General features: G+C 43.7%; 1 protein-coding gene across 1 annotated transcript in view; it reads right to left on the bottom strand.

Moving 5' to 3' along the window:
- The window catches only part of lrig2 (leucine-rich repeats and immunoglobulin-like domains 2), a 28,004-nt gene extending 9,343 nt beyond the window's left edge, over positions 1-18,661 (bottom strand). The window contains exons 1-14 of the mRNA XM_083661824.1: positions 18,453-18,661; positions 17,841-17,915; positions 17,035-17,169; positions 14,691-14,834; positions 14,373-14,516; positions 13,392-13,535; positions 11,754-11,897; positions 9,695-9,775; positions 9,199-9,270; positions 8,911-8,979; positions 7,506-7,669; positions 5,076-5,387; positions 3,058-3,339; positions 1,194-1,634 (exon numbers count right to left, since the gene is read on the bottom strand). Of these exons, the coding sequence (XP_083517950.1) occupies positions 1,194-1,634; positions 3,058-3,339; positions 5,076-5,387; positions 7,506-7,669; positions 8,911-8,979; positions 9,199-9,270; positions 9,695-9,775; positions 11,754-11,897; positions 13,392-13,535; positions 14,373-14,516; positions 14,691-14,834; positions 17,035-17,169; positions 17,841-17,915; positions 18,453-18,652 (2,407 nt within the window). The 5' untranslated portion in view covers positions 18,653-18,661. The remainder of the gene's footprint in view (positions 1-1,193; positions 1,635-3,057; positions 3,340-5,075; positions 5,388-7,505; positions 7,670-8,910; positions 8,980-9,198; positions 9,271-9,694; positions 9,776-11,753; positions 11,898-13,391; positions 13,536-14,372; positions 14,517-14,690; positions 14,835-17,034; positions 17,170-17,840; positions 17,916-18,452) is intronic.
- Positions 18,662-19,905: the final 1,244 nt, after the last annotated feature.

Raw genomic sequence — 19,905 nt, 5'->3', positions numbered from 1 at the left:
TCTTGGCCATAATCTTGCAAATTATCCTGTAGTGTGGGGTAGGCATTAGTTTAACGTTAGTGCGTTCAGCGCAGTAGTATAACACGAGTGCTTCCTGAGGCTGTTTCATTCTCTCCCGTAGCAGTGTCAATTGCGTGACAGCCTAACGTCGGGCGAATCAATAAATGAATGAATCAATCGCTCGCACTTGTTGCCGACACTCGTATGATACAGTATATATGAGGAGATAATAGTTATGTGTGTTTTGCTGCGCAGCTGGCACGAGTGCTTTGTGAGACTGTTTCATTCTGGCTCTGCCGTCCGTATAGGCTACCAAACATGACTGGAGTGGAATGGAATGCAGTCGTCAATTTAGCGGATGTAAGAAGCTCTTTTAACCTCTGCTAAATTGACAGCCTACATCGGGCGAATCAATCAATGAATCAATCGCTCGCGCTTGTTGCCGAGCGATTGATTCATTGAGCGAGTATGATGAGGAGATTAATCAAAATGCTTACCACCAATAAAGCCGAAGCGGAGCCAAGAACGAGTGCAGGAGAGCTAACGCAGGTGCCAGGTGTGGAGTGGGAGAGAAAGGTGTGTAGCCCAAGTTGTGTGCTGTCTGCACTGAGACTGTCGCAGTTATTACTTTTAGTTGCGTTGTTTTTTTTTGCAACAATTTAAGCTCAAGATTGACTTGACATGTATTGATAAGATTGACTTGACATGTAGGCTATTGATTAATCAATCATCAATCAATATATTAAAATAATTTGCCTCAAATTTTACTCTGCCCTCTTATTTAAGTGTGTATTCTTCAACGTAATACCTTATCTACTTGAAATGTACTGAAAAAAATTGATATATATGGATATATGTGACACAAAAATGTGTTTTTTTTTTGGCCGGTAAGAAATATGCTTGGCGGGTAGATTTTTTCCATCTACCCGCCACTGGCCGGTGGGTCAAAAAGTTAATTTCGGGCCCTGGACACTATTCAACGTGTGTTCCATTTACATGTGGATTCACACTCATGTTCAGTAACTCTGGACCCGGACTCAGGTAATGGGGACCCGATTCTGACTCTTCTTTGGCGAATCCGACTCAGACTCGAACACTGGGGACTCGAGACTTGACACGGACTAGAGATATAGTGAGTGAATTACAACACTGCCTAGTACCCGACACTGGCCCCGACACTGTGCTGGCCTCACCGGTGTTGGTGATACTGTAGTCCTCGCTCTTCCTGCGCATGTGGTAGATGACGATGACCCAGACCAGCGAGGTTCCGACCACGCAGCAAACCACCACGATCACCACGATGCCCACGGTGGTCCAGCCGTCCTGGTCGTAGCCGGCGGCCGTGTCGCAGTTGGGCGAGGGCGACACGCTCAGGTAGATGTGTCCGCGCTCCGTGCCCAGCGTGTTGGACATGATGCAGGTGTACTTCCCGGCGTCGGCGGGCCCGGCGTCCACGACGATCAGCAGCTGGTTGGCCGCGGCGAAGAAGTGCCGCTCCGTCAGCACCAGGGGCCCGTCGTCCTTGGTCCAGTTGAGACGGGGCGCCGGGCTGCCTCCGGCGATACACTGAAGCACCGCCGTCTCCCCACGGGCCACTGTTCTGTCTTCCAGCGGCCGCATGAAGGATGGGGTTTCTGGAATCGGAGAAGATTTTCATTGATTTCGGAATAATCGCCGTTTAACGAGCACGAGGGATATTTTCCCCCAACTGTGAGGTCAAATTGTTTGTTATTTTTAGAACGTTCATGAGGCTTGATCACCAACTTGGTCATTTTGAAGGCGATTGGAGAAGATATTTGCTGAAGCCATTGATTATGTACCGTGGCATAGCTAATGGAATGGTCAAATCTTAGAAGCGCATTCATTACCTCCGCCGACAAGGCTATGTTTTGTTTTCGGTGCCGTTTGTCAGCAGGATTACAGAAAAACTACTGGGCCCATTTTCATTCAACTTTGTGGAAGAATGGGCCAAGGAGCGGATCCGACCCGACTCACAACATTTGCATATCACAGCAGACTGGACTATAGAGACACTGGGTAACGCGTCATCATTCAGAAACCACGGCCAAAACGGGGGGGGGAACAAAAACTCCTCCCCCCAATCCTCCTGGCGTTCTCCTATGTCGTGTGTTGCACGCAACGATCATATATGCGGAAGATGAACACTCCAACTTACTTCCTTGACAGCTAGATCCACATTTTTCTTCTCGCCAATTCTCAACGGCTTCCTTGTTTTGCTCGGGAGTACGGGAAAAACTTTAAATGGGCGAGTTTTTTTACATTTGTCGTCTGCGCAGCCCCAACACACAACAGCGTTTAGCTATGTTTAATTCAAGGAAAAAATTACGCTGGTGTGTGGAAATGAACGGAGAGCTTTCCCCCGTGATGGGCGTGGCCTATTTCATGCAGTGTCTCTATTGGCCTTGGCGGAGGTCGGGGCGCTCTCTGAGTGCACTTCTAGTTTAGACCTGTGATCGTGTTTGGTTCTACTATGCTTTTAAACAAAATGAATGGAGACGCCCCCAGCCAGACGGAATCAACGGTATAGTAAGGTTTACATTAACATCTTCTTCATTAGTTACATTGAAGAGGACACAAAACAGCATCGTGCAACGACGGCCGTAAACAAGCAGCCGAGTGACTCCGATGAGACGAGCCAGTAGTAAAGCATCGGTAACGCGCTCTGTGTAGGGAGGGATGCAACGGTATGAGTTTTTGACGGTATGATAACCTTGGACAAAAATACCACGGTTTCACGGTATTGCGGACCGAAATATTCCCATACAGCCGACGTCGTCTTTTTAGATGGGGGAAAGTTCAGGGGGGTCCTTGCGGCTCCTCTCTACTGTGCTCTAGTCTAGGTAGGCATGCAGCCAGCAGGGGGAGGGCTGCGTAAGCTGCACTCTGCAAGCGACCTGGGCACTATGTTTTGGGGAAACAGCTGATACTGTGGGGAAGGTATGACGGCAAATTTGAGTGGTTTTGATACCGTGACGTTTTCAAACCACGGTATACCTTAAAACGGTATACGGCTGCATCCCTAGCTCTGTGACTCACCCAGCACGGTGAGCGTGGCGTTGGCCGACAGGCTGCCCGCCGCGTTCTGCGCCGTGCAGCTGTACACGCCCATGTCCTCCGTCTTCACGTTGGCGATGAAGAAGATGTCGTCGTCCGGCATCACGTGCATCCTGCGCTCGCGGGCGGCGGGGAAGTCCGTGCCGCCGTCCTTCTGCCAGGCGATCTGCGGCGAGGGATGGCCTTCGGCCGCGCACTCCAGCCGGGCCATGGTGCCCGTGCGGATCGTCAGGTCCATGGGCGTCTTGAGGAAGGAGGGCAGCTCTGAAAGAAGAGCGCGCAGAAAGTAAGTGTGTGTGTTTGAGTGTGTGCGTGTGTGTGGGGGTGTGTGTGTGTGTGTTTGAGTGTGTGTGTGTGTGTGGGGGTGTGTGTGTGTGTGTGTGCGTGTGTGTGTGTGTGTGTGTGTGGGGGGGGAGGGGGGCAGCAGAGAATTAGATACAAGTCTCAGGCGGCGCCTGGGTCAAGGAGAAGTTGCAAATAAAATCGCACCCCCCCCCCCCAAATAAAAAACCACTAAAGCTGCGTTCACACCGACCTATTAAAGTTGGTCGCTGGCGTCGAGTTTACATACAAAGTCAATGCAAACGAGCGATTGAGCGTATATTCGACTGGGAGAATAATCGCTGGGCGTCCGAGCGGCAGAGACAGAGCGATAGGGAGAAAATACGCTCGTCGCTCCAGATTAAATATTCCAACTCGAGCGAAAATACGCTGGCATCAGTCGCTCGCTGTTCAATGCTGATTGGCTGCCGTGTGAGAGCGAGTCAAGGATCACACTGGCTTGGAACAAACCGCTGGTTTATTGTGTGGCAACAAACCACATTGACAGCCTGACAGCTGACATGAAGTGAAGTCTGTACTACCGGTATGCAGCTCGCATTAGGAGCACGCTGATAGGCTTAGCTTGTAAACAATGACGGTGGCTCGTAGTGGACAAACAGCATGACATTGCGTAACGTTATATCCCCCACATGTCCGTCATTTCGTGTGCCTGTTGATGACCGATTTAAACAGAGCGACAGAGCGATTCCAAAGGGTTGACTTGAGCGACAGAGCGAAAAATAAATATCTCGGTGTGAACGCTCCTTAAGAGCAACACTCAACCTCTCCACTCTTGTTTCTGACAGCAGCAGAGCAGTTTGATCATAGCCCATCATTATCTACTCAACTGCTTGTCCAGATGTTCCTACAGCCTCAAAGCTTTTACAAAGTGGAATGTGAAATCGTCGCCTGTCCACTATTTGAAAGGTTAGACGCAGGGGTGTCAGACACATATTAGGTAGAGGGCCGGATTTGTTCAACTGAGACCTCATGGGGGCCGGATTTTTTTTTTTTTTACTAAAATCAATTCGACTCATTTACCCATTTACTTCACAAAAGAAACACTGCTCTTTCCATTTCTCTTGAAACTGCCTGCATTCCGTGTCAACCTTTCTCTTTTTCGACAGCATCTTGTTGATTCCTTTGTTTTTTGGTAGGTAGCCGAATGCGCGATTCAATTCCAGCGTGGCATCATGGCGGCTTTGTTTACACCTGATGACCTACTGACATACTTCCTTGTAGTGCAGGTTAATTAACTTAGGAATGAACTCTTAGCTTGCTTATTAGCCACACGTAGTTCATGATAATGGGGTGCAAATTTAATAATAATAATAATAAAAAATAAATAAAAAATAAATAAATATATATATACCGTACATATATATATATATATATATATAATTTTTATTTATTTTTTTAATATTCCAAAACATCTCGCGGGCCAGATGAAACCTGACCGCGGGCCGGATCCGTATCTCTGACATCCCTGGGTTAGAGCGTAGACATTTGGACAAAAGATAACGGCCATTCTGAAATAGTTTGTCAAGGAAACCGGTTACTAAAGTTTCTGCCACTCAGTGTATTGTGCACTGAGAAGAAATGACAAACCCACGTCACATCTTGAAAGCGTATATTGACGGTATCAAAATAGGTCAACAGTTCCAAACAAACTTGCTCACCGTTCACAGTGAGCTTGGCCCTGTTGGAGTAGTTGGAGCCGAAGTGATTGGACACCACACACTGGTACCGGCCCTCGTCGGTGAAGTTGACGTTGAGGAGGTGGAGCACCGTGGTGTAGATCAGCTCGCCCTGCTGGTACTGGGCGTAGTTCTGCACCTCTGCGTCGTACAGCACCTCCCCGTCCTTCCTCCAGGCGGTGCTCATGGGCGAGTCGCTGCTGCTGGAGGCCATGCAGCTCAGGGTCACGTTGTTCCCCCGCAGCGCCACACACGTCTCTGGGTGGGCGCTGATCTGAGGCTTGGGGAAATCATCTGTGGAGGAGGAGGGGAGGCAGAGGAGAAGGGTGAGGAACTCAGGAGGAACCTTGTATTTCTCGATTTTTGGTAGGTGTTCAATATGATGCATGCCAAAAGTGGAAGGGAAGGGTGATATGATTCAAATAGATTATTCTTCAATGTCCAGTGTTGGGGAAGTTACTTCCGAAATGTAATATTTTATTTATTAATTACTACACGCGATTAAAAGTAGTGCTATCACTTTCTGTATAGGGTAACTAGTTATCGCCTGGGACACTGTGAGCGCTGTGGTTGTGTTCCCCCCCATATCTTCAGTGCCTACTGCCCAGGTGGGGTATCTCGTCGTAAGGGCCTTTCTCTCTGTGTGGAGTTTGCATGTTCTCCCCGTACCCCCTAGGGGGTTCCTCCGTATATAACCCCCCCACTAAAAACATGCAGAAGATCAGATCGTCATCGTCATCCGACCAGTGACGACAACATCCGAAGTTGGTCCCCGGGCGCTGTACGAGAAAGCGACCACTGCTCCTGGCCTGCCCCTCGGAGGAAAGGACATGCCTGGATGGGTTAAATGCAGAGGACACTTTTCACCGGCCACCGTCAGCATGAGTGTGTTGTGGCCGCATGCATGTATTGTGGTGTTCGTGTGACAATAAAAGACGGTCCGTCCGTTACGAGAGTTTTTTTTTTTTTTTTATATTACTAGTTACATTACTTTAGTACTTCACTTGAGGCAATTATGCTATCCAACCGGTGGTACGGTACTGAAAATCGGAGACAGGCACAAAATTATGTCTTTTATCTTTTTAGAGATAAAACAACCCGGCAAACAAATACGTAAGTTGCCAAAAATATGGAGAAACACCGCGGCAAACCGGTCAATCCTCCCTACTGACTCCTGGGCAAACAGCTTCCACAGTAACATGATTGTTATTACATTATTACAGTAGTTACAAAAGTAACTAATATTACTTGATTTAAAACAGCAACTGTTTACACTGACTTGTTACTCAGATAAGTAATATTAAGTAACATGTTACCCCCAACATTGACAATATCAAAATACATGAAATGAAAGGAGGTCTACAACACAGTTTAACTGCCAAACTTTTCAAGACATGGAAATTATACATTTTCCATCCTACTATGTAGGAAACCTGGGAAGTGAACTACAGAGTGGAACAGTCAGTGGTCTTATGACCACATGAGATAACTTAAAGGAACAGCTCACCCTAAAATCCAAAATACATATTTTTCCTCTCACCTGTAGTGCTATTTATCCATCTATATTGTTTTGGGATAGTTGCCTGAGTTTTGGAGATATCAGCTGCATAGATGTCTGCCTTCTCTTGGCAGACATCTGGATGGCACTCGGCTTGTGGTGCTCGAAGCACCAAAGAAATACATTTGGAAAACTCAACAGCAATGTCTCTTTCCAGAAGTCATGACCCGGTTACTCAAGATAATGCACACACTTTGCTGTGAGCAGTTTCATGTAGGAACTATTTTCTTTTGTAGTCTCATGTAGGAACTAGCTAGCAGCTAGCGGGTGTAGTTTGGTCAAAAGAAAATAGTTCCTCCATGAAACTGCTCATAACAAGGTCTGTGGATTATCTTGAGTAACAGGGTCATGATTTCTGAAAAGAGACATTGCTGTTGAGTTTATCAAATGTATTTATTTGGCACTTTGAGCACCACAAGTCGAGTGCCATCCAGTTCCATTGTATTGGAGAGAAGGCAGAAACTCTGCGGACGATATTTCCAAAACTCAGGCAACTAACACAAAACGATATAGATGGATAAACAGCAGGTGAGAGGGAAAATATGTATTTTGGATTTTAGGGTGAGCTGTTCTTTTAAAGAGTTGGAACAGTCAGTGGTCTTATGATGACATGAGATGTAACACAGATTTAAGAACCCTGTGTAGGCCCCCCAGCTATAAGCACTCAGACCAGGGTTTTGTAAAAAAACAAAAGTAAAATTTACTAATTTACAAAGTAGGCCTCTCGAAAACATCCACTCTTTACACCTTGTGACCCGCACAAAAGAATGTTTTCTGCCGTACCGTCGGCTGAAGGCCACCTGATTTCGGACACAGATAGGCAGCAACGGGAAAGAGCAAAGCAGGGGACTGACCACAGACAAAGTCGTGCGGGCTGATGGACAGGACGGTGCGACCCAGCAGGCCGGCGGGGTGAGCACAGACGGCGGACACGGACTGCTGGAACGGGCGGTCAGTCAACCAGGGCCCCAGCCACTGCAGCTGGCAGTCACACAGCAGGCTGCTGCTGTTCAGAACACTGAGAGGAACAGAGTGATGCAAAGTCAGTGTCACGTCAGATGGACTCATCAAGTTCTTTTTCAAAGTTTAAAGGTATGAGATGAAAGCGGTGTGACGACACATTGTATTTGCGCATTGACTTGCAGGATTGGCATCTCACGTGATTTTGAAGAGTGAAATGACTTGCTTGAACTTCAGTTTCAATGTAGTTCTAAGATCAGCATGACCACCATGTAAAACTAATGTCGCCCGTCACCACATCTCAAAGCAAATCAAACTCCTAAATGGGATGATAAGCTTATGTGCACTCAAAATGGTTTCTGAGTGGTTTGACTGGTTTTTCTATAACGGAGCATCAATTAATAAGTTAATTAATAAGTTAATCGTTAATCATTAATAAGTAACAAGTGGATATGTATTCATTGCACATACTGTAAGTCAAATTCGGTTACATTAGTGGCCCGTTTGAGCCCATATTTTCCAAAGTCATCATGGCGTGCCGCTTTATTTGTGCAGTACTAAAAGCTGTATTGAAACCTTTAATGACATTTCAGCGGTTCACATTTCTTTCATACAACTAACCGTGCGCCTTAATTACAAGGTTAGTTTAAAGAGCATGGTGCAGGTTAAAAAAAATCTGAATTGACATTTTGGGCTCATGATTACAGTGAAAATACTCCAAAAAGACAAAGATCCCCCCCCCCCCACAGGCCCCCAGGGTATAAATATGGAGGAAAAGGTGGCATTTTATAAATGGGCGTGTGACATAACAACAGGAGTGACATCACAAGAGGAGAATGTTCTGCTGGGGCTGACACAGAGATGCAAAGTCATGGAGAGTGAAACAAGGTGACAGATACCATGGCAGACATAAAACCACTCAGAAATCCTCATCTTTTGGGCTGAAAAATGTGACTGTCACCTAAAAGTGACTAGTTTGCATCCCTGTGACATCACAAGTGTTAGTTCCATGAAATGGACCAGTGCCCCCTGCTGGTTACAAAAACTAGTCTAAACGCAGCTATGTGTGATTGGAGAAAAACAAATCCCCCCAAATCCCATTGCTATATACCCCTTCCACATATTCATGCAATGTGGTCTCCAACCTGCACCATGCTCTTTCATCGTTATACAGTCATTCTGTTTGAATGAAGGCTACAATCGAACGAGTGTGAGATACGACGTTAAAACGAGGAAAGCTGCCTTCCTGAATGTGACTTCTGAGAGCCTGCAGGTCTTTGGGTCGGTGTGTCTACTCACAACACTTTGAGCTGCATGTGAGACATGGCCTCGGGGTGGATGGACATGATGCCGTTCTTGCTCAGGTCCCTGTGGGGTGTGCGGAAAAACACAGATTAGACACTCACTACGCTGTGAGAGGATCAAAACGGCATCGCGTTTCACAAAGCACCAGACAACATCAGCACTGTGGCTAATAAAAGCCCTCCACGATCCAGGGATCATTCGACAATAACTGCTGATCCTTCTGATATTCAAGTATGACCCGTCTGGTGGAAAAAGTAACAGGAGTGGTGCCGTTTTACTCACAGGTGCTCCAGCTCCTCCAGGCCATCGAATGCTTTCTTCGTGATCGATTTGATTTTGTTGCGCTGTAGGATCCTGGAGAATAAAAACATGACTTTATTTGAATGGTCAATAAAGCGGTTGCCAAGTTGCGACAGAATCTGTGCTGCCTTGGTAACATTTTCTAGAACAGTGTGATAGGCTGGGCTGTCTGCAGCTTTCAGGAAGATACATTTAAGACTTTAAGGCCATTTTAATGCAAGTTAGAATAAAGATGAAGACCAATTTTGTAGCAAAAACACCCCCAATCAGAATAAACGTCAACATTAACAGGGAATATTTCAGAATCAGAATTATTCTATGTAGCCAAATCTTTGAAACGTTGCAACAGGATTTAACACTTACCGGCTTTTTTTTTTTTTAATCTAAATGTAATACAGTTTTAATAGTTTTAATATGTATTTATCTAATGTATCTGTGTGCATCTATCTATCTATCCAATCTATGAGAGTGTCCTCACAGTGTGTTCAGCTTCTTCATCCCGTCAAACACGCCGATAGAGTCTTCAATGGCCCAAGAGATCTCGTTATTGCGGATGTCACTGAAAAGGGAAAAAGTCAGGGATTAATATTGAAACACAATCTATCAAGACTGAACAATGAAGTCTGGCTAGTGCAGGGTGAAGTAGGATTCACGACACATGACATGCTTAGATATTGCACGTGCGCCATTGAATTAACAGGTGTCAACGCATTTTTACGCATAGTTTTAAGTGACAAATCGTATCAGTGTATTTTGATGTCAAAATGCGTGCCTGCTACGCAAAATGCGTGCAGGTTGGCAACCCTGCAAGTACAATTGAGGAGAAAAGAAAAGAAAAATCCGGAAAAATGTGATATATTAAAAAATGATGGCTTTCAGTTAAGAGACAAACAATCTGAGATTGCAAACTTACAGAGCGCGCCGCAGCTTAGTGATCCTGCTGCTCTGATGAGGGTTTTTTCATTAGCTGTTTAGCACGGGACAGTTCATGGCTCCGATGAGGGGGGTTTCATTAGCTGTTTAGCACGGGACAGTTCATGGCTCTGATGGAGACCCACAGAGGCCTTGTGTCTACAGAACGGGTTCATGCGCTCTTTTGTTAGTCCGGCCTCACGCCTGGGCGCCTCTGAAAGGACCTGGGCCCTCTCCAATACCCCTCTTCCAATGAAGACCCCCGGGGAGGTGTGCCGACCCCCCAAACCTGACCGCCCTCTCCAATACCCCTCTTCCCATGAAGACCCCCGGGGAGGTGTGCCGACCCCTCCAAACCTGACCGCCCTCTCCAATACCCCTCTTCCCATGAAGACCCCCGGGGAGGTGTGTCGACCCCCCCAAACCTGACCGCCCTCTCTTTGCAGCTCATTGGCTAATTAATTAATTCATTGATCTGCACGATTTTGTGAATGATTAATTCACACGTGATCGTTAATAGCAGGCACTTATCACCCAATAGCCTAATACAGTAGTAGGATATTCCCAGGACTAAAAGACTTAAGACTACTCGGAGATTACTCTGTCAATGAAATCAAGACAGGACTAAAAGACTACTAGGAGATTACTCAATGAAATCAAGACAGGACTAAAAGACTACTAGGAGATTACTCTGTCAATGAAATCAAGACAGGACTAAAAGACTACTAGGAGATTACTCAATGAAATCAAGACAGGACTAAAAGACTACTAGGAGATTACTCTGTCAATGAAATCAAGACAGGACTAAAAGACTACTAGGAGATTACTCAATGAAATCAAGACAGGACTAAAAGACTACTAGGAGATTACTCTGTCAATGAAATCAAGACAGGACTAAAAGACTACTAGGAGATTACTCAATGAAATCAAGACAGGACTAAAAGACTACTAGGAGATTACTCTGTCAATGAAATCAAGACAGGACTAAAAGACTACTAGGACATTACTGTCAATGAAATCAAGACAGGACTAAAAGACTACTAGGAGATTACTCTGTCAATGAAATCAAGACAGGACTAAAAGACTACTAGGAGATTACTCTGTCAATGAAATCAAGACGGGACTAAAAGACTACTAGGAGATTACTCTGTCAATGAAATCAAGACAGGACTAAAAGACTACTAGGAGATTACTCAATGAAATCAAGACAGGACTAAAAGACTACTAGGAGATTACTCTGTCAATGAAATCAAGACAGGACTAAAAGACTACTAGGAGATTACTCAATGAAATCAAGACAGGACTAAAAGGCTACTAGGAGATTACTCAATGAAATCAAGACAGGACTAAAAGACTACTAGGAGATTACTCAATGAAATCAAGACAGGGCTAAAAGACTACTAGGAGATTACTCTGTCAATGAAATCAAGACAGGACTAGCACTACACATGAAAAGTGAAGCAAACAAACCTACTGTGGTTAGCAGCCTTCATCAGAATGCGCAGAGCAAAGAACGTGTTAGGACTTTGTTATATTCTGTATACTGAGGTTGACTACATTCCTTGGATGCAGATGGGGCAGTGCGTGTTTCAAAAGGTGATGTTTGGGTGAGGCGTGCTCCTTACAGCGTGCGCAGGCTGGCCAGGCTGCTGAACACTCCCTCTCCCAGGTGGCTGACGGAGTTCTCTCCCAGGTTCAGGCTCTCCAGCAGGCCTAATCCTACGAACGCCGTCTCCTCCAGTCGACTCAGGTGATTGAAGGACAGATCTCTGCACAAAACAAGTCAGGTGATTGAAGGACAGATCTCTGCACAAAACAAGTCAGGTGATTGAAGGACAGATCTCTGCACAAAACAAGTCAGGTGATTGAAGGACAGATCTCTGCACAAAACAAGTCAGGTGATTGAAGGACAGATCTCTGCACAAAACAAGTCAGGTGATTGAAGGACAGATCTCTGCACAAAACAAGTCAGGTGATTTAAGGACAGATCTCTAGGGCTGGGGATGGAAGAACAGATCTCTAGGGCTGGGGATGGAAGAACAGATCTCTAGGGCTGGGGATTGAAGAACAGATCTCTAGGGCTGGGGATGGAAGAACAGATCTCTAGGGCTGGGGATGGAAGAACAGATCTCTAGGGCTGGGGATTGAAGAACAGATCTCTAGGGCTGGGGATTGAAGAACAGATCTCTAGGGCTGGGGATTGAAGGACAGATCTCTAGGGCCGGGGATTGCCGGTGATTTTCCGATTCTATGTGATTTCGATACAAAAGGCGCCGATTCTATTCGATTTCCGATTTGATATCAATATTTCAGTTACAATGCCTATTTTCCTTTAGAGATTCTCAACGAACGAATGCTGTAAATAGGACAAGGAACCCTCTTATCCTGGTGCATTATTAGAAATATTCGTGTTTACAGATGTTTACAAGATCTCGTTGCGCTAAGAACCAGACCACTTGAGTCTAAGGCCATGTTCAGACTAGGAGGCCAAATCTGATTTGTGAACTTTAATGACCTATTAATGATTCTATCCAGATTGGTTTTATGAGTCTGGACGCTCCAAGTCTGATTTGTGTCACTTGTCCCAAACCACATATGGAGGTCTGGACACACGGATCCGACTTGAACACTTGCCCAAATCCGATTTGTGGCAGTGCGGACACACTCCCAAATCAGATTTGGGAAACCGATCAAGATAATGATGATTAATGACTTTAGCAGCAAATCGGATTTGCCTGTAATGTGAACATGGCTTAACAGGGTTAAAGCTTCAAGCATCCACAGGAAAAGGCATTATATTAAAAGATCGATATTGAGATTCATGAATGGATATCAGTTCCGTCAAATGAATATCGATTCAATATCGACACATCCATTTTTTTTTAACCCAGCCCTATGAGTTAGGGGTTCAGACTTCAGAGTTTTGCTCAAGGACACTTCGACACACAACCCGGAACCCGGGGGGAGCAAACCTCGAACCGGGAACCTTTCCGATTCCCAGACGACAGCTCTACCCCTCCGGAGCCCCTCGTGTATAACTCCAAAACCACATTTAGGAACGACATCCCGAATTGAGACATTTTTACAAAATAGTTTCAAATATAGATCCACCAGAGGCAAGAAGACAACACTGGATCAGCTCGAGAAACCAAACATGCTGCAGCAAGATAAGAGAACCTCCACCGAGGGCCCGGGGCCGATCAAACAAAGTGGGGGGTTTTAGCGGCTTTGAGGGATTTGAGATCTGAAGCAAACACACTCACAGCTCCTCCAGCTTTTGGCAGAACTCCCAGGCGTCTGGTCGGATGATGCCCACTGCGTTCTGGCTGACCCGCAGGACCCGCAGCATGCGGAGGCCATACAGCCAGCCTTTGTTGACCTCCGTCAGGTTGTTGTGCTCCAGCTCTCTGGAATACAAAGACGGGGCAAATCGCAGTGGCCTCAATATCAAAAATGGGTCAAATTATGTGTCCTTGTTTTTACGAGATGGACATATCTGTAAACCTCTAACAAAATGACCGGGTTAGCAAAATGAGAGAGACTGTGGAAACAGTTTGTCAAGTGTTTTACCCTACTAGCCACCTATCTGTAAGCTTCTGCAAATCTACTTTAGGTTAAAAAAAATATGCCTAAATACTATAGCGCAGTGGTTCTCAAATGGGGGTCCGGGGACCCCCAGGGGTCCGTGGCACTTTGCAAGGGGGTCCGCGAAACGTTTCCAGGAAAATAAAATTGCAAAAGCTTCATAGTTCAACGAAAATATTTTATGCTTTAAATCTAAAATAAGATAAGATAATCCCTTTATTTGTCACACAAGGGGAAATGACAGTGCTACAGCAGCAAGTGGACAGGGTTAAAAAAGAGACAGCAACATAACAGCACGTATAGTCAACAACAGTAAAAACAGAATATAAGAATTACACAAGTAAAAATTGCATTAAAAAGTAAAAAAAAAAAATACATAAAAAATTACATTAAAAAGCGCTGGATAAATGGTTCATGGATTACATTCTAATCTAACAAACATATCAATTTAAAAGTCAAGCACGTTACCGTGGAAACAATTAAGCTTAGCCCAAAATCACAAATCAGAATGAGGGGGTCCCCGGTATATTTTCTATCTTGTAAGGGCTCCTTGGCTGAAAAACATTTGAGAACCTCTGCTATAGCGCTCCAGTCCAACACAAAAGTTGGAGCATGAGGCTTCTCACACACACGATGAAAGGCGATAACTTTAAACTCACAGTTCTTCTATGTTGTTGAGTCCAAAAAAGGCTCCGTCCATGAGCTTAGTGATGCCGTTCCTCTGCATCTTCAGCGACTTCAAGGACTCCATCCCTTTGAAAGTCAGGCTGTCCACCACCTTTATCTTGTTACGCTTCAATTCACTACAAGGAGAGGAAGGTCACAAACATTGTACACACGGCCAATTAGGAGCCACTGAATATTCATATGGACTTCACAGTAGATTTAGCATATTGGTAAGATTTCGTTAGGATTCAAATGCAAAATTAAATTAAATTAAAATTTCAGACCAAAGACGACATCCTAAAGATACTCACAGGAACTGGAGCTGTGGAAGCCTGAAGACTTTGGATGGCAGTGCAGTTAATCTGTTCCTGTTCAGCTTCAGCACCAGCAGGGAGCTGGAGATGTTGTCAAAGCAGCCAGGCTCGAGGGTGCTGATCTTGTTATTACTCAAATTCCTATGAGAGAAAGGAAGGGGAAACATGACAGCTCAAATCATGAAGGGGGATGGATGGGGTTAAGTAGGGATTATACTAGGGGTTAGGGATGTCAATTTTCGGTTAATTTCACTTTCGATTAACCGACGCTAATAATCGATTAACCTATCGGTTAATTCATAATTTTTTAATATTATTATTTTATTTTTTTGTCTATTTACTCAATGAGCTCATGCCAAAACAAGGCGTGTCTATTTAGATGCTGAAATGTTAATGCTTTTTGTGTATTCTAACACAAAAAGCATTAACATTTCAGCATCTAAATAGACACGCCTTGTTTGGGCATGAGCTCATTGAGTAAATAGACCAAAAAAAAAAAAAAAATTTTTTTTTTTTTTTTATATTAACTGATAGACCGACAGCAATAACCGAACAACGACGTTAGCGACGGTTAATCGATTGTCGGTTAACCGTTGACATCCCTACTAGGGGTGTCACAATATTTCGTCGCACGATATATCGCGATATCGAAACGTCAGGATATGCGTATCGTCAGAAAAAAATGATATCGCTCCTGAATAATAATAGAACAAATATAGCAGAATCAACACGCATGAGTGAGGGGGTAGACTACTACTGGCATGGCAAAACAGCTCAAGGGGTACATAAGATTACATAAGTTTAGGGGACCATTGAGCATGAGTTAAGAAATAGATTGTATACTTTATTTTTCTTTCACCGTGCAACAAACATTTAGTTTGTGACAGTGTGACACATTCTATTGCAAGAGAAGCATTATCTTCCATGTTGTTTTATAGTTATTATAATAACAATTTCCAAAAACAGCATTTGTTTTGTATTTTGTGTATTTCAAATGAAAGACTATTTTTCCAGTATTTTCCCAGGGCTCCCTTGAAAAGAGGTTTCGATTTCAACTGGACTCACATGGTTAAATAAATGATAAATAAATACATAAAAAATGATTTACTTTTGTTAAAAAGAATATTGTTAAAATATCGTATCGTATCGTTATTGTGAACCCAATATCGTGTATCGTATCTTATCGTGAAATGAGTGTATCGTGACACCCCTAGATTATACCCATATGAACATTGTGGCCGATACGAATATCAGCATTGCCGTTATGGCCGATATTCTGTATTTACCAATGTCTATAGTCTGCATAAAAACAAGTCTCTGTGATAATCACATGTTGTACATGTGCAAAAACACACATAAACACTGAGTTTGAAAAAGCAACGTCTTTCTTTATTTCCAAAACATTTGGAAAAGCCCATAAATTATAGATTCACCGCATTGTTGTTTGCACTCAATATGAAAATTTTGGCCGATATTAACATTGTTGTTATTTTGCTCATCGGAACCAATACAGATATATTTAAAAAATGACCAATATCGGCTGAGACCGATATGATTGTCGATATATTGTGCATCCCCCTAGGAGTAGGTTCTTGCTCTCCAGCTACACCTGAATGTGACCAACCCCAAGAGGAGGCAGCGCAAGGTAGGGGTGTCAAAAATAATCGATTATAAGATGCATCGCGATGCGGACGTGCACGATTCTGCATCGATTCACAAATATCAAAAATCGATTATTAATTTTTTTTTTTTTTAATAATAAAATAAAATAGAATGGAAGTGCATGCAGTTGTTTATTTTAATTATGGATCATAATACAATGCAATTTCCAAATGCACTTTTATTTTAAAAGTAGCCACACAGTGAGCAAAAATAAAGTGAGAAAAAATAAATCATGTATTGCGGAAAAAAGTGATGCATCGATTTAAGATGCATCGAGATGCATCGATAATCGTTATCGAATCGAATCGTAGCCCTCTGAATCGTAATCGAATCGAATCGTGAGGCCAGTGAAGATTCAAAGCCCTAGCGCAAGGTCAGTTTGTTGAGTTGACAAGATGCTTCATTACCAACAATAAAAAGATAGAAACACGGTATCTTTTCTGCTGACTTGTTTGATTAATTTGAGCTTGGACATGACAGTCTCACACACTATTTGTAGGATGGCACTGCTTTGCTTTGGTATGTGCCACCTTTTCTTTTTTGATCTCAGCCTGTGTACCTCGAAAGAATTTCACTTTCGCACCTTATTCTTGTGAATGATTGACTCTTTAATTGACCTCCTGGCCAAGTAAAAGGTTTGTTGACAACAAAAACAAAAAAAACTGCAGTGTCAACTCACAGATATCTCAGCTGCATGGAGGGGAATGATCCAACCTTGAGCTCAGAGATGGAGTTGGACGTCAGATCCAGTGTCTCCAAGGAAACGTACGGCTGCAGCTGAAGCATTGACAGCTCTGAGATCCGATTGTGGACTCTGAATCAGAACAGAATAATCATCTAGACATTTTCACCAACAAAGTCATGATGATACTAGTAAATCATATAACAATTTAGGCCTATAGTATAATAAAACCACATCTATGTGAGGAACAGAAAGACTCAGATATCTGTTGCTGTCCACCGTGTGTGTGTGTGTGTGTGTGTGTGTGTGTGTGTGTGTGTATCAAGAGAATGTGGTACCTTAAACAATTCAAGTATGCACATGACATGTGCACCTATGTGCAGTGAATATGCCACTGTCTCTGACTTGTCTTATCACTCTACTGCCTTATTGCTTGTTGTGTCTCTTGTTGTTTTTGCACTCATATGCCCTGTTATATTATATTATGTTATATTTGTACTATGTTGTAAACGGAGTCCACAGCACAAGAATTCCACACGTGATACTTGTACTACGGAGTGACAATAAATATCTTGAATCTTGAATTCTATTAGTGTGTGTGTGTGACACACACACACACATACATATATTGTAAAAAAAAAAAAAAAAAAAAAAAAACTCAACACTCCCTCAGCTGACTCAACAAAGGTCACTGCAGTCATTTGTGCCCAACAGTGAGCTCAAAAGAAACAATTCCAACTGTTGTTGTTAAAGTGAAGAGTGACAGCAGAGCAAACGAGAATACAAAGGGATTCTATACTTACAATGACAGCGAAGTGATGTTGGAGGAAACATCGCCGAGAAAAGGAAGAGAAGTCAGCTCATTGTGATTCATGGTGCTGAAATGAAATTTAACATATTATTATAATCATATTCAATAAAAAAGTCGGTGTCTTGGCATGCTATGAATGGACAATTGAACAAGAAAAAGATCCTCTAATACCAGTTGGAGTCTCATAGGTTAAAACCACTGCTTTCCAAATCAGAGTCCCGGTGAGTGACTTACAGGAGGTCCGATCAATTTGGAAAATAGTTCAATTTCAATATGGACCTGATATTTCATTTACCAGGAGTTTGCACAGTTAACAGGGTGAATGTTTGGCTGTTATGATAATACCGTTACTTTTCAAACTCTCCGCAAACGGGAGAAATATACAAGTATGTCCTTATTAATCACATCAAAACGCAGACCCTACAGCGAAACTGTATACAGACAGTAACGGGCCATGATGGGCTAACAAGAGAATCTAAATGGGAATCCTCCGCTCCTCCTTGACATGAAAACATCTGGGAACCTCTGGGTTAAACCAGGAACGAGTGCTGCTGTAGCTGCTGTAACAACGTTAGCTTGGGAGTGCTGCAGGTTGGCTACTTACAGCTGGGTTATCCCACTGGGTGGATCAAGGGGAGCCGTCGACAGTCTCTTTCTGTTGCAGTCCAGCAGGATCTGGACGTCATCTTGTCCTCTTGAACACGAGCATGGAGCCGGACAGGATTCCAGCAGTGCGCCAGCAGCACTCACACTGAATAACATGAAGACGAAGAAGGCCGAAGGAACGAGCCAGCCTTCCGCCATTTTAAATGTCTTCCTATCGTTGGGCTAGCTACGTGGCTAACTCGCTAAGTGGCACGGTAACAGTTACAAAAAACACCGTCAGATTGTGCCTACAATTTAATAGCGGTCAAATAAAGACATACTTTGGGGCATGGTTCCTGGTAGGACTGTAAAATGCATGTTTTCCAACTTGCGCGAGGCATCCCAGCAGTGATTTTCTCCTCTCTCTCTCTCCTTCTTCTTCTTCCCAGTGCTGAAATTCCTTCCGCTCCAATCTGGACACACTCCCAAAAGAGGCTAACGCTAGTAGCTTACCGCTGATCTGATTTGCGTCTCCAAATAACACCGTTTTCCTACAAACGATGGCGATATAACTCCGTGTCAGATTGGATTCAGTTGGTATCGAACCCAATGAAATGTAATCTACCTTTAAATCGAGCGATTTGTCACGAATGAAACGTTATTTTTCTACGACTAGTATCTTGGAAAGAACAACAAAGCGCCTCGCTTTGATGACATAGGATATCCTAAGATCCCACCCCTTCCCAGTTCTCCTATTGGTCTGCATTCATGCCTGTCAAACATTTGCACAAATTTCATTGGATTTCTGTCCCAATGTGTTTTTGTAGTCATATCAAAGAACTTCACACAAAGTTTTGCAGAACTCGGAAATTATTCTCATGTGGTAAGAGGGTCATTTGGCCTGTTTTATACCATAACATGCTTTCACATCATGACATTATGGGTACATGTGAATAATAATGATAGTGTTGACGGTTCTGAAGATCCAGATTTATTAAAATTCAAATGGATTTTATTGGTATTAATTAATACTATCTGCTGCCAAAGTAAAACATTCGACAATCAATTAAAGAAACCCTAATAGTAGTGATAACAATAAAAAATAATACCAATTTAATATCAATAGAACATTTTGATAAGCATCTCAGCTGAGCCTCTGCACGGCCTCGCCCGCTCTCAGCTGCGCAGCGCACATTTGCTCAACTTCACATCACTGATGACATCACTCACTGATGACATCACAATTGCCCGACATTGTGACATCATCAGTGACATCACATTTGCTCGAGATCGCGGACCAAAATCGCAGACAGAGCCCACTTAGGCTACCATCACTGATGGCAAAATCGAGTGCTCGAGTAACATCACTGATGATGTCATAGACATGATGACATCACAAAATAACCAAAAACGTGACCAAGATCGCAGAACCCACTTACTCCCTTTAATATAAGATTCAATCACACACACAA

The sequence above is a fragment of the Poromitra crassiceps genome (assembly GCF_964638095.1).
Source record: "Poromitra crassiceps genome assembly, chromosome: 27".
Taxonomy (NCBI): domain Eukaryota; kingdom Metazoa; phylum Chordata; class Actinopteri; order Beryciformes; family Melamphaidae; genus Poromitra; species Poromitra crassiceps.
Note: the sequence above shows the minus strand (reverse complement) of the source record. Positions and strands in the feature narration are given on the sequence as shown.